Here is a 25,963-nt window from a genome sequence, read left to right on the forward strand (position 1 = left end):
TAGCAAGTATCTAATTTTTTTTGTTAGGGAGTGTTGATGTCTGAAGAAGAGGTGTTTGAACTGGTTCCAGATGATGAGCGTCAGTGCACAGCTTGCAGAACCACGTGCTTCTTGTCAGCTCTTACATGTTCCTGTAATCCTGAGCGTCTGGTATGCTTATACCATCCATCTGACTTATGTCCGTGTCCCATGCAGAAGAAGTGTCTGAGGTACACAGGATTTTTTTTTTCCCTCTCCCACTTTTCTGCCATATCCAATAGTTTGCTGGAGACTAGTGACCAAATACAACATTTGACCACACTTATCTCTTCCATTATTCAAGGAATACTTTTTATTCTCTTTGCTCGTTTCTTGGTTCCAAGGCAGGAGGTTTTATATATGTCTTTCTGGCCTTGCTGTAGCTGGAAGAACTCAACAAAAGCAATATCCTGGCTTTTGGATGGGCATTAATATTCTTTCTGTCTTTTCCTTCTGTATCTCCAGGTATCGGTACCCACTAGAAGACCTCCCTTCTTTGCTGTATGGAGTGAAAGTTAGAGCACAGTCTTATGACACTTGGGTCAGTAGAGTTACGGAGGCTCTGTCTGCCAATCTCAACCACAAGAAAGGTCAGACTTCTGTTGTTCATAGTAGGATGTCCTGAAAATCCTGCATTTGTTATGTTCTCATTTAATGAAACATTGTGTATTGTTTAGTTAAAAAAATAAAAGGTAATTGAGAGTGTAATGCGCTCATCACTGTGCATTTCAAATTGAACTAGCCTGTTGGAACCTTGATCAGAGACCTTAGAAGCAGTCTAAAATCTCTTTTGGTTTTGCATACAAATTATTTATGTATTGTCATTACAGATGTGATTGAGCTGAGAGTAATGTTGGAGGATGCTGAAGACAGGAAATACCCAGAGAACGATCTTTTCCGCAGGCTCAGAGATGCTGTGAAAGAAGCAGAGACCTGTGCTTCAGTAGCACAGCTGCTACTGAGCAAAAAGCAAAAACACAGGTAGGACTGGCACTTCTTTTCAACAGCTTCCACCTGTCTGTTTTGTTACTTGGTTGGACCTGGAAATACAAGAACCATGGGGTGTCACAGCCTACTAACTTTTTTCAGTTCTTCCTGCTCTTGGTGATACAGTGAGAGGTAGGGGAAGCAGTTAGAGTGACACAGAGGGCCAAGGAAATAGACTTGGCTGGAATGTGTTAAATGTTCTCCTTTGGAGAAGTTGTTTATTTGATCAGGTATTTCTCTGAATGTCTGGGAGGGTTGTAGGGAAAGACAACTAGAGGAAAAAAATGTAATGAAAGTCTTGCCTTGAATGTTTTTGTTAGGTAGTATGGCTAAATACATAGCTTAAAGTTACAGAAGGAGAATCTGCCTTGGACTGCAAAGTGAAATGTTTGAAAAGTAGACAATACCAATTCTGGTTGGTGAGGCAAGCATAGTTCTATCTTCCATTACATTTCTCAAAAATATTTATAAGTTTGGTAGCATTTCTCAAGTTGCAAGAATATGTTTTGGTGCTGCTGGAGTTACCAGAAATGTGTTTTGCCAGCATTGACTAGGACAAAAGGATCTTGGGGAGCAGAGCAGTACAGAGAGAGCAAAACCAATCTATAATTTGAGCCACTCTCTTACTTTTTGGGAAGGACCACGAGAGGGAGTGATGAGTGGCTGCAGAGTAGTGGCTTGCCTCAATGACATTGGGCAGTTCAGACTCCCGTAGTTCTGTGTGCTGCCTGCCTTACCTTTGGCCACCACAGTTTACTGTGCCCTTGGCCCTGCTCAGCAATCTGCTGGATGTGTCCCCTTGTTCTGCAGTCACGAGCCTTCAGTGACATGTTCCTTATCAGCTTTCTGTTCTGTGTGATGAGTAAAAGTCCCATAGAAAATAATTCGACCAGGTGACTGTAACTCCTGTGCCAGCTGTGCAACTTGGGCAGCTTACATTTCCTCTGTTGAGTATGTTTGGCTTTGCAATTTCATGGGGGTTTTTGCTTGTGTAGTCTTTGTGTATAACTTTTGACATCTCAAGGCAGGGAGTAAAAAGTAAATAATCTGTTAGTTACTGTTCTGGTGCTGGTTCTGGCCAGGACAGAATCAACATCCCCAAGCAGCCAGCCCAGGTGAGCTGAGTCAGTGTCCTGGTTTTGGTCAGGATGGAGTTAATTTCATTTGTAGCAGCGGATGGAATGCTGTGTTTGAGAGTTAAAATGGGAGTAGTGCTGATAACACCCTGATATTGTTAATTGCTGTCAGAAAGTCAAGGACTTTCTCAGCTCTCCATGAGAAAGGAGGGGAGAAGCCAGCATTATCCCAAGAAACACAAGGGGTAGAAAGATTTTACAGTTTCTTATGATGCATCTGATCTAAAGCTGACAGGAATTCCACGGGGCAAATAAAAGGGCTTGTATATATGTCTGAGGGCTGTTGTATGCTAAATAGCAATATGTGACGAAATTGATGTTTGAGAGAAATTTATTTATTTCAAACCTCATAGAACAGTGCTAGGAAATCTAAATGGAGAGGTCACATTCATCTGTATATTTAATAGATTGAGAAGGACCACATTTGCACAAAGGATAAGGTTATTAATAAAGCAAATTAAAAATGAGGGCTCAAACAGAACAATTTGACAGGGATTAAAACAGTAATAAACTCATGGTCAAATGTAGCAAAAAAAATCTTTCCCTTACAAATTATTTCTATACATACCTGAAAAATAGGTGATGTAGCTGTGAAAATGTGTCTGATATTCCAATACTGTGCTGCTCCCCACTGTTGAAAGGTGTGAGGTTTCCACAGGCAGGAATATTCTCATGCAGCATCTCATGCTGTGGCAGCCCATGATTGGAACTAGGGGCAGAATGTCTGTGCGAGGTTTGGGAGAGTGTTAGGGTTTGCTCTTGTGCAGGAGGAGTGGAGGCACAGCAAGTCCAGTTCGGCCACCTCTCTTCACTGTGGTAGCTAGGCAAAGCCTGTGGGGTTCTTTTGAGTCTTACGTACAGTGTAATTACGTTTGATCATTAACCTGAATTTTACTTTTGGAATTAAATTTGAGTCCATAGGTTGAAAGATTGAAATTTGGTTTTAATGTTTTTATAGTAATAAATAGATTAATTAGTGGAAATCAGCTCTTCAGGGTTTAAAATCTGCCCTGCTTGTGAAATTGTTCAACCTGTCAGTGATACGTGCAGCGTGTCTTACTGCATTCAGCAGGCTTGTGATATTTGCTACAGATGGTATGTAGTGGAAATGTCTTTGCAGAACGCGCCCTACTCATTAGCATAGACTCATAGAGTATCTGGAACAAAAGGACGCATAAGGATCATCAAGTCCAACTCCTGGTTCCACACAGGGCCAGCCAAATCAGAGCATGTGACTGAGGCCATCCTCCAGATGCTTCTTGTACTCAGTCAAGCCCGGTTCTGTAACCACTTCCCTGGGAAGCCTGTTGAGGGAGCAGCCTTACCCTGTTGCAAGCCCAGTTTCAGCAGTTCTCTGTCTACAAGAGAGCTGTCTAGAAAATAAGACTTCTTTTCAGAGCTTGTTGCTATTACATACCTGAGAATTGTCCGTGCCTGTCATGGCAGTCAACTTCTTGAGCTGCCTAAAGCTTTTTTGGGGCTGTGTTCTTTTACATATTTGGAACAAGAAGAGTTTGGAAGTCATCTAGACATTTCTACCTCTGAAGAGCAGAGTTAATTCTCTTGAAGATGCTTAGAGAAATTACATTAAATTCAGTTTCAAAGATGTTGGAATTCTTTAGGAGTTTGTTGTGGATTTTTGAGTTCTCGAGTGATGGATTGTTTGATTTTGTTTTAACTTCTCAATAGTTTTGATACCATTCTGTCACTGGGAGCAAATCCAGGGATTATTGTATTTTCTCTCTTAATGTTTCTTAACTGTGTCCATCCATGCAGCCGACAGAGCCAGGATAGTGGAAGGACACGGACCAAGCTAACCATGGAGGAGCTTAAAGCATTTGTACAGCAGTTGTTTAGCCTGCCCTGTGTTATCAGCCAGGCCCGACAAGTAAAGGTAAGCTTGCATCGGTACCTTGGATGTATCTTAAGTGTTGTGCTTCTTGGGGTTTGTTTTGTTCTGCTTTGTTTGTGGTGGGGTCTTTTATTTGGTTGGATTTTTCTTTTGGGTTTTTTGTTTGGTTTAATGGGTGGTATTTGCTGATGTAAAGGAGTAAAGGCTTTTTTTGGTTTTCCTAGAAGAATCAAACCTGTATTAGCAGAGGTGGAGTGAATGGGGTGTTTCATTTCTAACTTCTAGTATTAAGCAAGTAGCTGCTTTCTGATGGTATCTGTAGCCTCAGGAAAGGAAGTGAAATACTGTGGTTACATCCAGCTGTGTCTCCCTGCTTTACTGGGTGATCTTTCTGTTGTCATTGAAGTTTTGCTGATGGCTTGTTGCTGTCTGCCCACAATGAAATGATACTATGTATTTCCTGCTCCTTTGCAAGCATGTTTCTCAGCAGGCAACCATGGCATTTGTACTTCTATGCTAGTGTAGCCATAGCAGCTTGAATACATATGGCTCAATTTGGTAGCCTTACCATGGATATCTAGTGAAGTGCTCTGAAGCATCCTGCCTGGCCTCCATAGCCATTCTGGAAGAATACCTTGGTACTCTTGTGTGGCATCTCAGACCGTGTGGGGTGTTGCACATGGTGGTCAGTGCTCAAGCAGCAAACGGGAGCACTTGACTATGGGTACACCTTTTAAGGTGCCTGTAGCAGTGGGCATGGTCAGCTGTGGTAATCTCACTGTAGTTATATCAACAGAAAAGACTTTCCTCACATGTTACTGCCCAGGTGGCCCAGTGGTATCACTCTGAACCAGTTACTCTTGTTCCAGCATCTTTAATGATATCTGTAGCGGTAGGATTTCCAGCTAAACTTTATCCTTTTTATGTTTTGGTAGAAATTTATACTGGTGAAGCCTCTTCAGGGGAGAGGGAAAGCAGTACCACATTGACAGTTGTTCAGTAAATCCCTCTCAGCCTTGTTTTCCAGGTTACAGCCCCCTTAATCTGTATGCATGGCTGCATTTCTTGTACTTCATATATATCTTTGCACCTGTCTTTGAATGAATCTAGACTAATAAGTAATCCAGACCATACTGATTCCCCTGGCTGCTATTACCGTTTATCACTCTGGCAGTCTGTATCATAGCAAGTGTTTTCAGCAGTAATTTTAATTTGTTTCTCTGTCACTGATGATGAAATGTTGGATAGCGTTTCGCCTACTAACCAACTTCTGGAAAACTCCTTCAAGAAACATGGTAATAAATAAAGATTTTTTTTTCACCTTGAGAAATGGTTCTTATGGTGTATGTTAACCATTTATTGACCTGCATATTCTCTACTGATACAGTTTAAATAAGAATGTTGTATAGTGCTAGACTGAGATCCTGACATTCTAAACCTTACCGTACGTACGCACAGTACTCCTGTGTAATCAAACAGAACAGTGACTGTTGTTTGAGAAGGCCTCTTTCCCATAAGTGTTTCCTAGTGTGGGTTATGCCCTCCTTCATTCATGAGTTCTGTATTAACTTTTCATGGTAGCTCATTGTTGATATCATGGAGAAACTTGATATTGGACTTCCATCTTGTCTTTGTTGATGTGTTGTTGCTGAAAACGGGCACCTTCGGAACACTATGCAGCTCCAGGGTACGCATTTTCCAAGCCTCTTGACTGATTTTTGTCCTCAGAGATGTTCTTTAGTATGTTTCCCAACATATAATGGAGCTTATCTGCATATGATAGGAATATTTTGCTACACTTCATTCCAAAGACAAGACACAAATATTTACTAATACTTATTCATTAAATTTTATGATCATCTGTTTAATAGACCTATAAGGCTGTTCTCAAAGGAGTTTTCCGTTTCTAGTGTATTTAAAACGTGCTTCTAATGAAGACATAATTTGTGGATGACAGAGCCAAGGGTGTACAATAAATTTAACAGTTTTAATTTGTGTTTTCATCTATTTCATCTAAACATTTAAACCCAGCTAATCTCTTCTCCTCTCTTCCAGCCTTAGAAATTGATTCTTTCAAAGTACTGTATGCATATGTGTGTTCATCAAGCTGCAACATAATCACTAACCAATAAAATAAATATTATCATTTTGCTGGTTATGAACTATAGTCTTTTCATTTCTGAATGAAGTCAGATAATGATCATTTGTGCCTAACCACTCACTAACTTACAGCATGACATTTGAATGCAATTACCCATCATAATGAATTGCAAAATAATTGTCATGTTGGATGATGAGTATTTTCTAACACAAAAGGCATTATAATTATTAAACTGTAATAATTTACTGTTGTCACTGTGAAGCATTCAGCATATGTTTCCCTAAATCAAAATCCTTATAATGTGAATCTTGCTCTTTTTTTGTAATTGCCTTTTGGTTTCCAAACAGTCAGGAAAAGCAACATCAGACAAAAAGGGTGGTAAGCGAAGGGTTAGGAAATGCAGGTTTTGCTCCTCATTGTGCTATTGACTTGCTATCAGAAATGCCTGTCTTTTTGTAAGAGACTTGGGAATGAATCGATTGAGTATACTGGTTGAATGTCCTTGAATTAATCTCCTGCAGAGATTCTTTTATGTCTGTTTGTTTTCTTTGATTTTTTTTTTTTCATTGCAGTGCCAAAACGTGAGGATGAGGACAACTGCAGCAGTGCAGTTGGATTTCTGTGAAATTGTCTGCTTTCATTAGAGGGTTTTGCAATTTTATTTCTTTTCTTTTTGAGATAAATCCCTGATGTGTTTTAAGTAGTGGTCCTGCTTTAGGAAATAGTACGGTTGTTATTTTGATGATCTTTTGGTATTCATGTCCTCATACAACTCTGGCTTGTTTGTTTTCCACAGCATGTTGTTTTCCATTGTGTATTGCTGTCATAACCGTAGTGCCCCTGATGCTAGATTGAATGGGACAGTGTGTTTGCAGAAGTCCCCTTTCCCCCCACTATTTCAAAATTGATGTTGATCAGACAGTGCTTAATATTCTGTTGGTTGGCAGCTGTGGTTAGTTGCGGTTGTGCTATTTTAGGTGCAGAGTTTCATCTACATAGTACACACAGTGTATGAAGCATTACGCCAAATGAGTTTAGATGGTCTGTTACTTAGTATGTGTCAGACTTGATGGCTTGTGACAAACTACTTGGCAGTGTGTGTCAAAGCTCTGACTGATGATGTGATGATCCCGTACAGATTTGCAGCTGACTGATCCCTCAGTCAACTTTCCCTTTTGATTCTGTGGGCGTTATTTTCCTAATTGACTTGTGCTGCCTGTTACTTCAGAACCTGCTCGATGACGTGGAAGAATTTCATGAGCGTGCTCAAGAAGCAATGATGGATGAGATCCCAGACTCTTCCAAGCTACAGGAGTTGATAGACATGGGTTCTGGCCTTTATGTAGAACTTCCTGAACTGCCAAGGCTGAAGCAAGAACTGCAGCAGGCACGGTGGCTGGATGAGGTGAGGTCCACCCTCTTGGATCCCCAGAGAGTGACCCTAGATGTGATGAAGAAGCTGATTGACTCGGGTGTGGGCCTGGCACCGCACCATGCTGTAGAGAAAGCCATGGCTGAGCTGCAGGAGCTGCTTACAGTCTCAGAGAGGTGGGAGGAGAAGGCCAAGGTCTGCCTGCAGGCCAGGTGAGTATTCCTTTGCAAGCTGTTCTTAAAGGTCATTTGCTTCAGAGATTCTCAGCCTTTATTGAGGTGCCGAGAAGGGAATTTGAAGCTGTTAGTACTGTTTTGGGGTTGCTTTTTTTTCAATCTCCCAGCAATTTGATTGCTTAAGAGTTGATTTTGAGGTTGTTGATGAATTGTAGAAGACTTAATTCCCTTAATGCATAATGGCAGGGGGGCTGTGAATTGCCGCTGTCTTTGCTATTCAGCCCCCTCAACAATAATCACTGAATATGCTTCAGTTGAAGCTTTCTTGTTGTTTAGGAGTTCTGATTATCTCCCCTCTTGGACTGGATTGTGCGAAGTCCATCAACTTTCTCTACTCCCCTGTTGTTTGATAACCAGTAGCACCCTCCAAGAATAGATCCGTGGTAGCCTACACCGCAGTGTAGTGATGAAGTTGCATCACCAGTCTGTCAAATCTATGACCTTGGTTGCCTGGCATTTTGAGAAAAGGCTGGAATTGAGTTTTTCTTACTCTAGACCACGCCAAAGTATGATGGCTCTGGAGGGCATCGTGAATGAAGCAAAGAACATCCCTGCTTACCTGCCCAACGTGCTGGCACTGAAAGAAGCCCTGCAGCGGGCTAGAGACTGGACAGCCAAAGTGGAAGCTATTCAGGTAGGGGTTACAGGAGGGATTGGAATCTTCTGCTTGCATCCTTTTATTTGTACACCTTTATTCCTAGTACCTCTAACCACAAAGGTGACCCAAAAGGAAACCTTACTGTAGGTGTTAAATGTGTTTACCATCGCTTGTGTGCTTGAATTTGTTTCCTGTTGTGCTGCTGTTTACCCATTAGCTATCTGACTTCTCTTTCCCTTCCTTTTGTGCATCTCTTAGTGGATGTAAAAGCTGGCAGATTCATTATGATACAAATGTAACTCTCAAAGGGCCTTACTTGGTATTGAAACTGTTCTGCATGCTGTCACTGGAAATATTTAACTTCAACAGAAGATGTCCAGATTTGGAACTGGCTGTGGAAATGGGGGGGTTGGTTTGTGGTGGGGAGGTTTTTTCCTCCCTTAAATAGTGTGTAATCTAATGGTGCTGATGACTGAAATTTTTTAGTTCAGTGGTCCCTCCTTCTATTGCTGTACCTACATAACTTAATCCTAAAGGGATGCATGGCTTCTGTGATGTTTCTAGGTGATGATCTCTGTGCTGCAGCTGCTGTTTTTGCATCAGGTGTTTTTGCGGAACCGAAGTGAGAATCACAACTGATTTCACATCAGACCCTGTACAACTCGGATATTGTAGCTTGCTGATAAGCAGGCAGCATATAAGACAACCATCTAAAATGAAATGTTAACTTACTTCATAAGCCAGCTGGCCATTTCAGAAGGGCTGTGAAAATAAAAACTGAGAGTTTTTTTTTTACTATCAGTAGGAATGAAATCCTGTCCTCCTTTCCTTTCCTATAGAACTCTCCTTTAGTCAGTGACAAAATAGTGTATGGCTTGAAATTAAGCTGGCCATTGATACAGTGGTGGAGTTGTTGGCTTAGAAAATTTTCTTTTACCAGAATGGGAGCAACTATGCCTACCTGGAGCAACTGGAGAACTTGTCTGCCAAAGGCCGCCCCATACCAGTGCGTCTTGATGCTCTGCCACAGCTGGAGTCACAGGTAGCTGCAGCACGTGCCTGGAGAGAGCGCACAGGAAGGACCTTCCTGAAGAAGAACTCTAGCTACAGTCTGTTGCAGGTGAGCAACAGACACTTCTCTTTCAGCCTTTGGAAACTGATCTTGATGGCACTTTGTGGTCTGGAGGAAGCAACCGGTTCAATTACAGAGGATTACAGGCCCTCTTGTGAATAGCATAGCATAGAAAAAACTGTTCTCGAGTGGAAAGAGTGAAAAACAGCAAAAAGTCTGTTTGGCTAGTCTTGTTATATTTATGGGCAACCTCAGCTGTTACTTTTGTGCAGATTAAAACTCTCCTTTTTGGGAGGGAAAGAAAAGAGTTTCTCTTGTTGTGTAAGTGTAGAAATATACACCTGAAATGGACGCAGAATATTTTATCTTGTTTCACTTAAATGCTTAAATTCGAAGAAAATAGCTTATATATTTTACAAGATGTTTAACTGTAAGAAAAATGAAGTCAGCTACTGTTTGTTTCACTTCAATGAATGTAGTCAGTATCTTTGTTTAAATAAAAATCATTCATGTGTTTGAAGATTTATCATTATCAACTTGAGAGGCTTCCCTTTTCTAGGGAAAACAATTCCAGTTCTTTCCAGGGCTTTCTTGTAGGCTGTGTTTTTCATGCAGGCTGTGTTTTTCTTGCTCTTCTCGCTATTATCTCTGGCTTCACAGAGAATAGCAATTCGCTTTTAGTGTGATGTCCAAAACCAGGCAGAATCTTCTCGGTATGGCTTCCCTCATGCCTTATGAAAAAGCAATAATTACATCTGGTGTCTCAAAGAGAATACTGCTCTTTACTGTTTCCCAATGAGACTTGCCTCTGTTGCAGCATTGCACTGATTTCTGTTCAGCTAACAATGCACCATAGGTGAATTTTTTTTCAGTATTTTTCTGCCAAACTGGTTATTTACTATGTTCTGGTTTTGCCTTTGACTCTCTTCCGTTTGAACTTTTCTACATTGAATTTAATTTGCTAGATTTTGTATTTAGGTATGCCTTCCAACTAGTCAAGATTAATTAAAATGTAATTCTTGTCCTCAGCAGTTCTTTGCAGCCTCTCATGCCTTATATCAAAAGGCTTATGGTATATTTTTTAGTTTTGTTTCAGCCAACAAATTGCTGATGTAAACATGAATTCATGACAGATCTTTAAGACTTGCGTTGATGAAAGCATTTGAACAATGCATTAAACCATTGATACCTAACTGCATAGAGTTGCAGTTTGCTAGATGCACAGTAGCATAATCTGAATAGATTTTGTAATTTAATTGTGAAAACTCAGTTGTCTTCAAGTTGACCTGACACGTCCCTGTGGTGCTGACTGCATTCAAATTCCATACATATGAAATACTTGTATCCTATTCTGTTTATTTCTCCTTTTCCTAGCATTAGCTGACAGATAGCAAAGGCGTTAGAAAGCTGACTCTGTTGTAAAACCTTTGTTAGATGTTCTCTTATGTGTTCCTGCTATCATAATGTTATAGGTGAGAACTTCATTCTGTTCTTGGCATCCTTGGCTCTGACATGTGAGTTTCCTTGGTGGTTACAGGTTCTGAGCCCTCGGACTGATATTGGTGTTTATGGGAGCAGTAAGAACAGGCGGAAGAGGGCAAAAGAGTTAATGGAGAAGGAAAAGGAGAAAGATCTTGACTTGGAATCACTAAGTGAACTGGAGGATGGGCTGGAGGAAGCCAGGGACACTGCAGCTGTGGTAAGGGGCATTGAAAGGTGGATTTAATCTGTCACTACTCTGTACAAGAAATTTTATGGAAGAACTGATAAATTAATTGCATTGAAAGAAATAGAATATGATGTTTGGAAATATATAGTTCAGCCTTAATTGCAGTGAAAGTAGAGGGAAGCACAGTTCAGAGCATAAGTAATGTATTTAATATATTTTGGGCTATATCTAAGACTCAAATGCATATTATTTAATGAACAACATCAGATCAAAATGTGGAATGAGGTGCAGCTCTACCTTAAACAGTACTGAGACATGTTTGCTTAGGCTCATTTTGAGGGCAGTCTGTACATGCTTGATCATAGAAGCTAGACTGGGGGGAATGCTATATTTGATTCTTCCTTGATGGGACAATATCGATGCAGTTTATCAGAGGAATTTGCTGTCATCTGACTGTCCTTTCTCCAGGAGCAAACAAAATATATGCAAGCTCATTAATGTGGCTTTTACACAGTCCATTTTACCTTAGTATGCTTTGTAATACTTGAAAAGAGATCCTGAGGAAATAAGAGTTGCTTCACAAAGATATTTAGTCACTCAGGCACTCCTGGTGCTGAGTATTGAAGCAATGCTGAGCTGTGTTGTCTTAGACAAATGGATGGAACCAATTCTGACTTGTTCCTGGAATCAAAAATCTGTTCCTCTGACGGATTTAATGTGATCTTCACAAACTTTGTAGATATGGAGATGGTTATCTAATGTTTACATAGAATTTCTGTCAGAAGGATTTAGGGGAGTAATGAGTAATTGTGGAGGAGCTAAAGCTTTAATTGGGTCACACAATTCTTAAATTTTGTGCTAGTTTAACTAGGCAGATACCTTGTTGGGTTGGGTTTTTTTTCCTATACTGCTAGTAAAATGTGATTTCTTACCTGTGAGGGTAATGAACTGTTTCTGGTTTTGGGCAGGTGGCTATATTCAAGGAACGGGAGCAGAAGGAGGTTGAAGCAATGCACGCTCTCAGGGCAGCGAACCTGGCCAAGATGACTATGGTGGATCGGATTGAAGAAGTCAAGTTCTGCATCTGCCGCAAAACAGCGAGTGGATTCATGCTGCAGTGTGAGCTGTGCAAAGACTGGTTTCATAGTGGCTGCGTGCCCCTCCCCAAAACAAGCTCGCAGAAGAAGGGCTCTAGCTGGCAGGCCAAAGAAGTGAAGTTTCTGTGTCCGCTTTGCATGCGTTCTCGAAGGCCGAGGCTCGAGACAATACTGTCCCTGCTGGTGTCCTTGCAGAAGCTGCCGGTGCGGCTGCCGGAAGGGGAGGCCTTGCAGTGCCTGACGGAACGTGCCATGAGCTGGCAGGACCGAGCGCGGCAGGCCTTGGCCACTGACGAGTTGTCCTCTGCTTTGGCCAAGCTTTCTGTGCTCAGCCAGCGAATGGTGGAGCAGGCAGCACGGGAGAAGACAGAGAAAATAATCAGTGCAGAGCTACAGAAAGCAGCAGCTAACCCAGACCTGCAGGTAGGGATGTGGATATCTTGCTTCTTACAGCGCTTGTCCGTCAGTGTGTTGAAATGCCTTATCTTTCTTGGAGGGGCCTGGGGGAGAGGGAAGGGCAGTTAAAAGCTGAGAATTACACATATCAAATTTATCTAATTCAGTGTTCCTCAGTCTCATGCTCTGGCTGGCTTCGGTCGGTTACATGCTGTTCCAGGAACAGGTCTGTTCACTTGTACTCTCTGCCAACAGCAGCTGCTGAAGGTGGTTGTAAGACATGCTGGTTCACACATAACAGGTAGCAAATGGCCTGAAGATGTGTAAAGCTGTGGCTGATTTGCTGTCCAAACACCCTTTCCCTCTTGACACAATTGAAGGTCTCAGTATTAATAATTTGGATGGTCATTCTGAGGCATTGGGTGTCTTGTTAGTAAACGTCAGGGAGGACTGTAGGCAAACACTTTTAGGTACTTTTAGGGCTGTCTTCATCTTGAGATTGAGATCAGTGATCAGATGAAGCAGTGGTGAAAAAGTTCGTGCAGCCATAGGCTATAACTTCCCAGCACAGAGCAGCAGTATCTAGATGTTTGTAAGCACTGTCATTCATTCAGAAACATGGAAATAAAAATCTAGTTGAACCTTTTCCTTGGATGTTTCCCTATCTTTCTTCTGGGGCAACTGGGCTTTTTTTGTGACTGTCCAGGCAATTATCCTTAGGCCAAAACAAGCCCCATGCTATTTGTTAGTAGCTCAGCTTCTTTTAGATTCCTGTGGAAATGTTATTGTCTCATTCCCATTCCATTTTTCTTTTAGGGACACTTGACTAATTTCCAGCAATCAGCCTTCAATAGAGCGATAGGGAGCGTGTCCTCATCCCCACGGCAGACTTTGGATTATGATGATGAAGAGACAGACTCTGACGAAGACATCAGGGAGACATATGGCTACGATATAAAGGTGTGTAATTCAGTCTGGCTTGTCTGAACAGAATTAATCCAGAAAACCTTGGTTTTATTCAGTTTATTTCAGAATATTTTTTGTGTCTTAAGCTCTCTGTATCTTCTGCCCAGGCTCCTGTTGCAGAAGAGGTGTTTCTTGATCTTTGGGTGTCTCAGCTCTGGACTGTTGGAAAGTTTTGTAATGTATTTATTCAGAATTTCCAAATGTCCTCTGATTGAGTTTCTGAAGGGGCTTTTCAGTGCTAAGGGGATTTGTATTTATAATACCTTGGAGAATGAGCATTGTCTTTATGTATCGGAGATACCATGAATAGTAAATAGGGGAGCTCTTCAACAGTTTTTGCTGGAGCAAGTGAGTCTTTGAAAACTGCATGCCCAGTAAGCAGTCTCCAATTGCCAGAGCTTCTCTCATCTTTTCATACCTTTCTAATCCTTCAACCCTCCTATAAAGGAGATGTGCAGTTTTGGATGTATGGTAATACTAAGGGCTAGATGTCTAGCTTCAGTTTGGAAACTTTAAATGTAGTTAGATTTTAGAAACATCTTAACTAGAGGAGAAATGCCTTGAGAAAAGGCAGTTGTATTTAGTGAAGTGTTTTCAGTGTGATGTAGTTCATTTCAGAGGTTCTGAAGCGTGCTTTTGATGCATGTAGGCACAAAAGCAATGCTGCTGTTTTTTGTGCCGTGGTTTCTTTTTAGTGATGTGGCATATCTAACTTGAGATGCTAACTTAAAAGATTGTGTGGTCATGTAAATTCTTCTAAGGTGGGATTTCTGGTTTATAAAGAGACAGCAAATTTCCCATATGTGGTTTGCCTCGATCTCATATTTTTAGTCTTTTATTTCCAAGTAGCTTTATACAACTACGCATTTGTTTTACAGTACCATGTGAAATGCTGACAAGTTTACATCATGATGGGATGTCACAGCTTTTAATTAAATTAGTTTGATTTAAAAAGAATAAAATCCAAACTGTTCTTTACATCAGGAGTCATAATAAGGTATTTCTGAACGATGTGGCATTTTCTGAGGCTGTGATAAAGCATATGTCAAGAAAGATGGCATATGCTTCTCCAGATCTGAGTTTTTTTACAGGAGTGTAATTTAATTTGTTTAATGATTCTGTTGTCATGATTTCAAGATCTGTTAGTTACTCTTTTGATTTGAATGTCCATCATCATATGTAGTTGTAAAAAATATGTCAAAGCAAAGCTGATAGAGACCAGAAGTGTTTTTTATTAGGTCAACTAGTGTGGTTGGACTAGAAGGCAAATTTCCAAGAAAGGAAATTCTTCAGGTCTAAACTAGAAGCAGCAGAGTTCAAAAGATACACAAAGTTGCTTGGAGTTCAATTATATTTATATTCTTATTTTTCAGTGGTTGAGGTGGGGTTTTTTAATTTATGCTTCATAACCATTTTCCAATTATGTGCTTAAGGAAAATAAAATTAGGATATATTGGAATTTGCTCTTAATAACCTCTTGTGGGCCCTGTAGAAGTAGTCCTTGGACACCTAAGAATCTGTAGACTATTTTTCAAGAGCCACTGTTTCAGATAACTACAACAGTGGCTACGAAAACAGATGTAAAAAGGCCTCTTTGATTATATTGTGCCTCTTCTAATTAAAACATTCTTGCCAGCAAATGCTTCATTATGAATGCAATAGCTAGACTTGTTTTAAGACTTGCTTCAAGCAGTCAGACTGATTCACTGGCCAGATTTACTGTAAATTTTCTTCACCTTCAGTTGTGTTCATTTTTGTCTCTCTCTTTTTTTTCTTGTTCAGTTGCACCTGTGTGGTTTATGGGCCACCAAATGGAGATATCTTTGTATTATTTCCCTGTTGGCCCTGATCTTTCTTTTATCTAGTATAATATATTCAGAACAAGGTACTCTACAAGATACATTTACTATGGAGGGAGAAATACATTCCTCTTTCAGAATATATTTATATTGCCTTTTCGTCTAAGCAATTTAAATCTGAGTTTCCCACTTCTAGTTCTGTACTGAAATCATTAGTATGCACTTCACTTCCTTTTAAACGTGTGACTGAAATCTAGAGAAAGATTACCATTCTTAAATTCCCTTTTTATGTCATGAAATGACAGTGTCTGGGTGGTTCAATTTCCTGAGTTGGCCATTTTGGGACCCACACACCTAATCTTCAGGTAAATATTGTCACTAATTGCGCTACAGCCTTTCTCTTCTTTTAAGCCAGCTTCTTGTTCATTATTTTTCTGAACGATTTCAGTCTTCTGTGGCATGAGAAGTATTTTTAACCTGTTGGCAGTTTTATCACAAATATGATGGAGTAGATAAGTTCTGGAAAGTGATAAGGATTCTGTGTCGACATTAGTCTTGCCTGAAGGGGTGAGGAGGAAGAGGGGAGACATGAGTACTAGTAGACATCAGGGAATGTACTCAGATGGGTTTGTGCCTTCTCTGGATTCTCTACCTAATGTAATGCCAAGTCAAACAGACTTTCTTCTGCTGCCATGAGATTCCTTCTCTCTCTCCTTTTATTGGATCCATCAGCATTTGAAGGTGTGCGTCCCATTTCAGCATGGTGCATCTGAAAATCAGCTGTCCTACTCAACACATGGAATGCCAGCCAGTGCCATCACTAATATGTCCACAGAAATATTCACAACAGTTTGAAGTATTACAGCCTTCCTCCTTTTGGTGTTTGTCCTATCTTAAAACGTTTCGTGACTGTCATGAAAGTCCTGATCACAGGGCAACATTTGATTGTTTGCCATTACATGATCATTTCTCTGTTTATAACTGTTGCTGTGTGGAACTCACCCTGTTTCTTCCTCACCTGCAAGGTCTTTAATTTCTTTCTGTGGTAACTATTCATTATTTACTCAACATATTTATGAAATATCTTTAATAAGCATACCACTCTTTCTGGTCTTGAAGTCACATTTTTAAGCAAAAAAAAACCCCCATAGGCTGAGTCAGCTTCTTGTCATTTTTACTTCTGAGGACCATGCTTGAATGACTGCTTACTGAGGAAACCTGTCAAGTGTTTCTCTCAAACTGGCTAAAAATCTATTGGCCCTGTCTCTATAGAGACATTCACTACTTAAGTGGGCATGCAGTTTCTACCTTGGTGTCTGGTGGTGTACTTCAAAATAGGATTTTAGAAACAGCAAGCTGGCTGATTTTAGTAGAATGTACTTTGAAGTAGGTACTTTCTGGATCCAGATGCTGCATGTTTTCTGTGGGTCTTTTCTAGGACAATGCCAGTGTAAAATCTTCTAGCAGCTTGGAGCCCAACTTGTTTTGCGATGAGGAAATCCCCATTAAATCAGAGGAAGTGGTGACACACATGTGGACTGCTCCCTCCTTCTGTGCTGAACATGCATATTCGTCTGCTTCTAAAAGCTGCTCTCAAGGTATTTCCTTCTGAAATAAAATTCTGAGATAAAATTTAATAGATAGCTGGGACGAGCAGTCAGTGAGGAGGGGAACTGCTGAACCTGTGCTAGTTATGAAGGTTATGTCATCTGCAAGAAGGTATGGTAGAGTTACATTGCAATGATTTGCTCGTGTCCAATAAATCAACCTGTGTCAATGGCTTTGACTTGAGATTGTCTCCCTCCTCAGAGTGTTATGGCAAAAAGTATGTAATTTCTTTTTGGGTCTGATTGCTTCCTTTTATCCTTATTTGACTTGCCTCCTGTGTGAAAGGTTCTAGCACTCCAAGGAAGCAGCCTCGGAAGAGTCCGCTGGTACCTCGCAGTCTGGAGCCCCCGGTGTTAGAGCTGTCACCTGGAGCAAAAGCTCAGCTGGAAGACCTCATGATGGTCGGAGATCTGCTAGAGGTGTCACTGGATGAGACTCAGCACATCTGGCGGATTTTACAGGCTACTCATCCACCTTCTGAGGATAGGTTCCTTCATGTCATGGAGGTATGGAACTTGAAGAAATACTCTGGTATAGGGGAAAATCCTCCACGTTATTTTGGTGGGCTTTTTAAAAACATATGATCTTGGGTAGTCAAGCGCTTAGTTACTTTGACATGTTTGGATTTCAACCAGGCAATACTAGATTCCAGAAAATAACAGAATAAGAGATCCAGAAATTCAGTTCTTGATCACTTGTGCTGTTGCATTGTCCCCCACAACTAACCATATCTAGAACGGTTTCTGGGGCAGTTTCATGTGCAAACATGAAAATATTAGGGAAGGAAATACTGTTCTTGATTATGCTTGGAATCAGAACTGATCTGCAAAAGAAATACAGGAAACATTTAGGAAGATGGAAAGCCTATGCTTGGCTTATGTAACTTTATACTTGTATGTTGTAACCTTTTTTAGTAAAACACTGTTTGGTAATGCAGGTAGTAAGACTCCTTCCTCAGAACAACATCATGTAGCAATTTTTATAATTAGTATTTGGTGAAGATGTGCTGGTCTCTCTGTTCAGCTGACAGTGTGGCAGGCTTATCCGCTGACTCTGAGGTCTAGTCCAAATCACTTGGCCTCATTCATGCAGTGGCTAAGTGGTGTGTGTGTGCTGGAATAGAAGGTAGACTCTGGAACCTGTCCTTCATCGTCTGTCAGCTGAAGATAGGGGTCAGTTTGACCATGTGTAGTTAGAGTGTTACAATTGCTTTTTGTGTTACTGAGCTGCACTAAAAATGTATTGCAGGTAGTTCTTTATTGACTTTTCAAGTAAGATAGGTGAATGGAAGGTTACACGCTGTGAACAGCAAGGTTAGATGTGCCTGTGAATCCAATCCCCTCATTTTCTGAGTTGTGTGTCACGTATGATGCATGACTTAATGTGTTGCCAAACTGCCATCGGTTAGAACAGTAGTACAAAGCAGACCCTGCCTCCAAGGAAGTACTGCTTTACCGTGCTTTGACCCCAGTACGTCATAAGCATAATGCTCTTCTAATGTAATGGTTTTGGCATGGAATTGGTGAAAAACAGTTTGAATGCCAGCAGATGTAATTTATAAACAGTATGCCAGGCGGTTAGATTAATAGCTAAGCACAGCCTTTTTTGGCAGGGCAGGGGGAGGTGTGTTACAACATTTTGTGGTTAATCCTTATGAATGCTTGCTTTACCACTGCTGCTAATTTGGAATTGAGTACCTTTCTATGTCTCTTTATGTGCAAAATAGGTAGACCTCTGTAAAATAATCTTCAGAGGATTTGGTTTTGGGTGGAGTAGCTATATTAGGTGATATAGCTTACATATATATATAGTCTTTCTCTACTGGTTCATAGTGTCCCCTTAATATAGTAATAATTATTAAGGTTAAAGTATATAGCCTAACTGAAATGGAGTCAGCTTGTATAAAAGAGCTATACATATGAGTCTTTCAAATATGCATAGGACCTGTCACTGTGGATGCTGCCTGCAGTGACAGGGTTTGCCAGTGGTAAGCCTCAATTCTGAACTGTGCCTGCTATTTAACAGTTAATGACACCAGGATATTAATGATGTGTGCCAGTTTGGGAGCTGTTCAAATAATGGATCTGCTACTTTCTTCTCTTGCTTGAGTTGGTGAAACATTGTAAGAATTCACAAATTGCTCCTTCTTAATCTCCAGAATAGCAATTGCTTTCTCTCAAAAATAATTACAGGCAAGACTGACCTAGGATGAAAAATAAGCAAGAACATCTAACAAATGATTAATCTTCTCAACTTTTATTAAGGAAATGTTGGGAAGGGAATTGTAATTATTGCTTATTCTGCCTTCTTACCCTTGCTGATGATTTACTTTTTCCACTGGACATTATTGATTCACTATACTTTGATGCAGCTGGTACCACTTACGATGTGTTTTCAGTATGGTGAAAATCAAGTTGAGACCTTTTTTGTTTAGAGTTTGTAGCAGTGTGTTGCTGAATAGGTTTCTTCATCCCTTGTCAGGGTAATGGTGGAGGTAAATGGATTCTTCAAACAACAGGTTTGAAGTATATGGAAATTTGCATCTGAAAAAATCTCTTTTCACCCTTTCTGTGAAGGATGACAGCATGGATGAGAAGCCACTGAAAATGAGAGGGAGAGACTCTTCTGAGAGGAAACGGAAACGAAAGCTGGAGAGAGCTGAGCAGTTCTTTGGAGATATGAAACAAAAATCTAAAGAGCTAAAAAAACTGGAAAAACCCAAGAAGAAGAAGCTAAAGCTCACCATGGATAAGACAAAGGAGCTGAATAAGCTGGCAAAGAAACTGGCTAAGGAAGAGGAGCGGAAGAAAAAGCGAGAGAAGGCAGTTGTGGCAAAGGTGGAACTAACAAAGGACAGCACAGAGAAGAAGAGAGAGAAGAAGGTTCTAGATATTCCCTCCAAGTATGACTGGTCGGGAGCAGAGGAGTCGGATGATGAGAATGCTATATGTGCTGCGCAGAACTGCCAGAGGCCCTGCAAGGACAAAGTGAGTTTCAGCGTAGTTCTGCCCTAGGCAGAGCTCTGTGAAGTGACGTGCGCGCGCACACGCAGAGTGCAGTTTAGTAATTGGGTTGAACAGCATAAATGGGCAAGGTGGTGTGATTGGAAATGAGAGAGGATTGAGTAGCACATGGGCAGGTATGCAGCTGCAATAGATTAAAGCTATAGAACTTCCTTATTCTCTTAGGGTACTTCAAAGCAGGAGAAGATAGAAAATAAGAATCTTAGGAAAGGCCTTGTTAGGGACATTTAACCTCTTCAAGCTGTGTAATGTTTTTACCATCTATGCAGCATGTGTTGTCTGATTCGGAGAATTAGTGCTGTGACTCAGCTAGAAGTGTTCCTGACTTCAGTGTTTCTGAGCAGAAATGGGCAATGTTTGGTGCTTCTAAATGAAGTCAGTTGTTCATATTTCTTGCACGCAGTCTGTGAGCAGTGGTGTGGCTGAGATACCTACTTGATCTACCTTTGTCTGTGGTACTGCCTGTTTGGATTGTCGTATTTTAACATGGACTAATTGATGGCCAAAAAATTGTCATTATCCTGCTGATACGAGTTTCTGCCCAGTGACTCAAATTAACATATTTTTTTACTCAGGGAGTTACAGAAATCTAATAATTAATTTTTTTTTCCTCAAGTTTTCCTTTACATTTCATGCATTTCCAAGTTCAGAGTATTTTCCCTTAAATGTTCTGACCTTTTGAAGGTACAATCTGTATCCATTTTTTTTTTTTTGGCATTTGGTGGCCAGCTGTATGCCTGATGTCTGGCTGGTAGAAAAGTATTACAGCTGCTGATGTCATGTGGCCTTTTGTGCATGCAAAAGCCATAAAAAGTAATTTTGTTTTCTGTAACTTCAGTTGCTGAAGCTTGATGATGCAGTCTAAGGGGATATATGTGATTTTGGATGTGTATTTGTAGAAGCTCATCTGTGCTGAAGTAACTGTCCCTGAACAGGCTCCTATTTTAAATGTGTTGTAGTCTACCTGTCTTTCATTTGAGGATAGCCAGGTGCTGTATTCCTCATCTGTACTGCGATGGCCTAAGGATGGGCAAGGCTTCTTGGAAGAGTGTTAGACTGAAGCAACTCATTAAACCAAGCTTTACAGGGCATTAATTTGTACCCAGAAGCTTTAGTGTTCTAGGTATATCAAGTGGGTTTAGTAGAAGATATTTTTTTCATAGAAACTATGCCCATCTGTCTTCCCTTCTAATGTGATATGTGCTGCTGATCTCATCTCTTGCAGGTAGACTGGGTGCAGTGTGATGGTGGCTGTGACGAGTGGTTTCATCAGGTTTGTGTTGGTGTCTCTCCAGAAATGGCTGAGAATGAGGATTACATCTGTATAAACTGTGCAAAGAAGCCAATGCAGGGACCAAGTAGCCCTGCCCATGCACCACCTCCTCCTTTCTTATTGAGCTACAAACTACCAATGGAAGATCTTAAGGAGACGAGTTAGCAACCGCTCGATGCCTGGAACTTATTGGGAAATGGACCACTGAAACCCTACAGAAAGAGAGGGTTTGAAGCTAATGTAGCCACCGAGCTTCACTTCCAAGGATGTACAGACCTGCAGTAGAGTTGGTCCCTTCCTTACAGCTGGCTTCCTTCATACAACGGGGACGTCAAGGCACAGTGGTACCAACTCATCTATGCAGACACCGCCTGATTAGGAGCTCCAGCCAGTGTTTTTTGACTTGAATATTTCCATCTTTGAGTGTGGCTGTTGCTCTTAGAGACTGAGCAAACCTGAGTCTGTTAGACTAGACGCTTCAGGGTGTTAGAAGTACATGTTGGCAGTGGAGCTGGCCTGGAAGTGGTGGGAGTAGGCTGGAGCTCTTAGGCCTACCAAGTTACCCTCAGGAGGTGACTTTGGAAGTTATCTTTTGCCTCCCCAGTGAGTAGGGCAATGTCTTAGGAGAGTTAAGTTGCCTACATACCCAGGCAGCTAACACTACACTATAAGGGTGGGAGCAAGTGGATGAGTGTATTTTCATTTCTCTCTTGTAGCTTAAGGGCAGAGGAGCTCACGATCTCGGAAATCAGCAAAGGTTCTGTTTACCAAAAAAAAAACCCAACTCTATTCCACTAGGCAGTATATTTTTCCTTAGTGGGGAACAGCTGATCTTCCTGTCCTGAGGAGGGCCGGAAAACGTGGAAGATGATGTCTAGCTAGAGCAGAGCTTGGGAAAAGCAGAGTGCTTCCCTCTCCACAGGGGTGCCCTTTCCTGTTCTAGGCTTTGCTTAGAATTCTGCACTCCTGCACGTTAAAGTTGTCTCACGCAGGGTGGAGCTGGCAAGGAGGTACAGCACCCAGGGCACCAGCTTCTGTGATCTGTACCCAGGGATGGGAAGGAAAGAAGACAGCCCACTTACCTCAGAGGTTACACTGACTTGTGCTTCTGTGAAAAGTTTCACTCACAACTATTTCCAGTATCACCAGGCTACGGGCATGGCCTCAAGCGATACGAGCAAGCAGTCTGCAGATCCTGTTGGCAGCGCAGATCCCCCTCCCTGCTGGCTTTGCTGGATGTGTACCAGCGTACAATCAGCAACAGTTCTTGTTTGAAGTTGCCCCTGGCTTTGCCAGAGGACCAGAGGGCTTGGGGTCATCCTGGGTGACAGTTGTTTTAGTAAATCCATTTTTAAAGAAGGACTTGTTTTTACTTTTTTCTAAATGTCTCAGACTACTGACTTGTTCTATAAATAGATTATTTTTCTTTGAGTTTTTTATACTTACCACTGTTAACCAGCAGCACAGACAGAGGTTCACAAAGCAAAAACCTGCCCGTGGGCTTGGGTTTTTTTTACTCCATTCCTTCCTTGTAGTACAAGGAATTAGCAGTTACCTTCCCCATTCTAGCCTGACCAGCTGCCTGTGTTTAAATAGGTAAATACATTTCAAGTGCTACCTTTGTGTTTGGGTTTGTTCCTATTAGTGGGGCATCTGGGCCTTAAGGACTCCAGTGGATGCTGGCTTTGTGTATGTGAATGTCTGAAGCCAGCCCCTGGGCTGTCTCGTCCCCCCTCTCCACTCGCTCCCTATTGTGTTTCCATTCTTCTGCAGTTCTAGGAGTGTTGTAAGTAGTGTCCAGTCTTACTAGGAGCTGGATTGGGATTTAAAGAAATATTGACAAAAACAAAAGTGTTCTGTCTTGGCTGTTCCGTGTCACTTCTTTTGTTCTCTAATGTTTGGAAGTTTATTTATCTGCCAGAGTTATCCATCCAAAAAAAAAAAAAATCACCTCAGGTAGATGAACTTTATCAGTTTGTTATTTGTGCCTGCTACCTGGGAAGAGGAAGTTGTGCAAAAGAAAAAGAGCTGAGATGGAGGGCAGAAGGTAGAGGGGTCTTGAGAGCTTTTGAGTACGGATTGGGCACAGACTTCTAATTCCTACTCCTTAAAGACTAACATGGTGTTAAAAGCAAGCTGTGGTTAAGCATGAGGTTGAATGGGCACCCTATCAAACTTAAGAGTATTATTTGTTTACTTATTTATGAAGGAGTCTATGCTGTAGCTAGACATACCCTCTTTTTGCTTCCATTTACACTTTTTTTCCCTTCTCAATGTATGCTTAGTTTTGGTAAACTGGTTTAAACGGACGTTACTTTCCTTCGAGCTTTAACTGATGGTACTACATAAATGTTTCCCTATATGGAGTGGATAGACTACTATCTGTCACAGATGTTTAATCGTTCCAGAAGTAGACTAGTACAAGATTTCTTTAAGAATCCCAGTGTTCTGTATTCTTTCCTGACTCCTAGAATCCGTGGCGCAACAGGGACGATATGGTTAGCGTATCCTGTTAACCCACTGAGCATATCCTCTTAACCATTCCTGCATTCTCTGTCACGGTAAAAATCATTGTTATATGTAACTACCATCAACTGGAAAAAAGAGATCTTTTAGTAAATCTGCATTGAATGTTCCTGTTTCTCTCAGTAGAAGGTGTGGTGGAGAATGTTAACAGTAGCTGTAGTTATGATGAGATGGAAACAAACAGCTACATGTGCAGTGGTCAGTTGTTCCGTTTGTAACCAGCATAGAAAAGAGTAAACAGCAGAATGAAATGAGCAAATACTGTGCAAAAGGTCACACTTTCAGTAGCTATTTTTCATATTATCACATGGAGAGGCTTTTATTACGCTGTTGAAAAGAAGGTTGCCACACTTTTTCTAGTTATGGATCGCTCATCTGCTTTCGGGTAAGGTGTTCATAAACTGAAGACCATTATTAGCTTTACATCTATTGTTTAAGCTTATTTTTTAAGAGCATAATTCCTCTCAAAGGATTGCTGATAGTATGAACTTATGAATAAATGTTAACTTTTGGAAAAATCTGTAGATATGTATGTAGTTAGTGGGTTGAAAAAAACCCCTAAAGGTACAGCTGTGGTATTATCCCCAGAACTTAGGGGGTTGAAGTTTTATAAAAACATATGCAAAGCAGCTAGCTGAAGTTAAGCTAAGGAAGTAACTTTCATACGTGTCTGCTACAGCTGTAGGAAAAATCTGTCATGCTTTTGGGACAGAAATCTCAGTATACACAAAATCTTAGCTCATACAACTAGAAAGGTATGTGTCTTAATGCTGTAGTCTACAAAGGGTATCAGCCACTGTCCGTGTTATTTCTCTAAATGTGTCTGACACAAAAGGTCAAAAGAAACGACCCAAGCTGTTGTGAGGAACTGAAAAACGGCCAGGACTTCAGTGGTATATATTATCCAAACCATATGTTTTCAAGCTTTTTTTTTTTTTTTTTTAAGAACCAGGGCCTGGAATTGAGCAGCTTTATTTGCAGAGAAAAAAGTCAGCCCTGAACTTCAGAACCATTACTTGTAGGATTTCTGCTTTTGTCACGCCATCTGTACCCAGATGCTTCTACAAGCCTGGGCTATTGGATAATGAAGGCTTAAGGTAAAATTGGTGATAGCATGAAAATTACCTTAAGGGACTGGAATATGGTCACAGAGCGTAAGGTAAAGAGATATCTGTGTCTTTGTCAGCCATGCTGTGAAACTGGCATTAATCTTCTTAGTTTTTAGAATAGAAGAGTAATTTTGTTTGGGGGGACATCTGAAGGCCATCTGGGTTAACCTTCTGACAAAAGCAGGGCTGACTTTGAAAGGAGGTCAAGTTTTTCAGGGCTGTGTCCAGTCATGTTTTGGTATTTTCAGAGCCGGGCATTTGACAGCCTTCTGGCTTCCTCCTGGGCCTGGATGTGGCTTTAAGGAGGATTTGTTCTCTGATCTTCCCAGGGACCAGTGAGACTGGCTACCCTACAGTTGCCTACATCCTCCTCCTTTCTTCTTCTTCATAGAATGGGTGTGTTGTGCAGAAGGGCTCATCGCAGTCCATCAAGAAAACAGTCCTCCATACAGACATTTTCCTAGGCTTCGTTCATCATAGTGGCACCTAAGATTCAAAGAAAAAACCAATAACCTATTTGAATTGCTGTTTGTAAGGTGCATGGAAAACCCAAAATGGCAGAACCAAGCATCTTCCTACCTAAGCTCCACGTGGGGACGTCAGTCCCATCCATCTAGATACCAAGTCCTAGCTGGCCTGGCTCAAGTCAGTGTTTTTGACACTCCGTCTTCTAAGACGTTCCTCACACTGGAAGAAAGGTGTCATGTGAACAAGTGTCAATGGATGGGGTCATCTCCTCTTCAAGGAGAAAAGCAGCAGTCTACAGCCTTGTGCATTCATCAGTGGGCTGTTTGCTGGGCAGCTCTCTGAGGACAGCTGTCACCTTCTGTGTTGTGTTCTAACAAGTTACTAGAATAAGAGTAACATAGAGTCGTAGCAAAGTAAAGCAAAAAGTATTCAGATAGTCATCAGTTGCTTACCAGACATGCCTTACTGTCAGTCTAGGTACATGTTACATACCTTTAATGACTGATTGAAAGAGCTACTGTAAACTGTCATTTTGTGTGTTGGAAACGAAAGAAAAAGGGCAGAAAAAGTTAAAAAGATTCTCCCTGCAAGTCTGAGAACCGTGGTCTGCTAAAAGTAAGCTTTGAGGCATCCTTGAGTTAGAGGAAAATGAAAAGT

General features: G+C 41.1%; 1 protein-coding gene across 1 annotated transcript in view; it reads left to right on the forward strand.

Annotated features, from left to right (window-relative positions):
* Nucleotides 1–24,199, forward strand: part of KDM5A (lysine demethylase 5A) — a gene marked incomplete at its 5' end in the record, with an annotated part of 52,218 nt that extends 28,019 nt beyond the window's left edge. The window contains 14 exons of the mRNA XM_084259991.1: nt 28–209; nt 484–608; nt 849–999; nt 3,918–4,035; nt 7,323–7,678; nt 8,198–8,336; nt 9,241–9,420; nt 10,910–11,071; nt 12,010–12,561; nt 13,351–13,494; nt 16,738–16,897; nt 17,193–17,413; nt 19,484–19,894; nt 21,156–24,199. Coding sequence (XP_084116117.1) covers nt 28–209; nt 484–608; nt 849–999; nt 3,918–4,035; nt 7,323–7,678; nt 8,198–8,336; nt 9,241–9,420; nt 10,910–11,071; nt 12,010–12,561; nt 13,351–13,494; nt 16,738–16,897; nt 17,193–17,413; nt 19,484–19,894; nt 21,156–21,368 — 3,114 coding nt within the window. The 3' untranslated portion in view covers nt 21,369–24,199. The remainder of the gene's footprint in view (nt 1–27; nt 210–483; nt 609–848; nt 1,000–3,917; nt 4,036–7,322; nt 7,679–8,197; nt 8,337–9,240; nt 9,421–10,909; nt 11,072–12,009; nt 12,562–13,350; nt 13,495–16,737; nt 16,898–17,192; nt 17,414–19,483; nt 19,895–21,155) is intronic.
* Nucleotides 24,200–25,963: the final 1,764 nt, after the last annotated feature.

The sequence above is a fragment of the Gallinula chloropus genome, assembly GCF_964237585.1.
Source record: "Gallinula chloropus genome assembly, chromosome: 1".
Lineage (NCBI taxonomy): Eukaryota > Metazoa > Chordata > Aves > Gruiformes > Rallidae > Gallinula > Gallinula chloropus.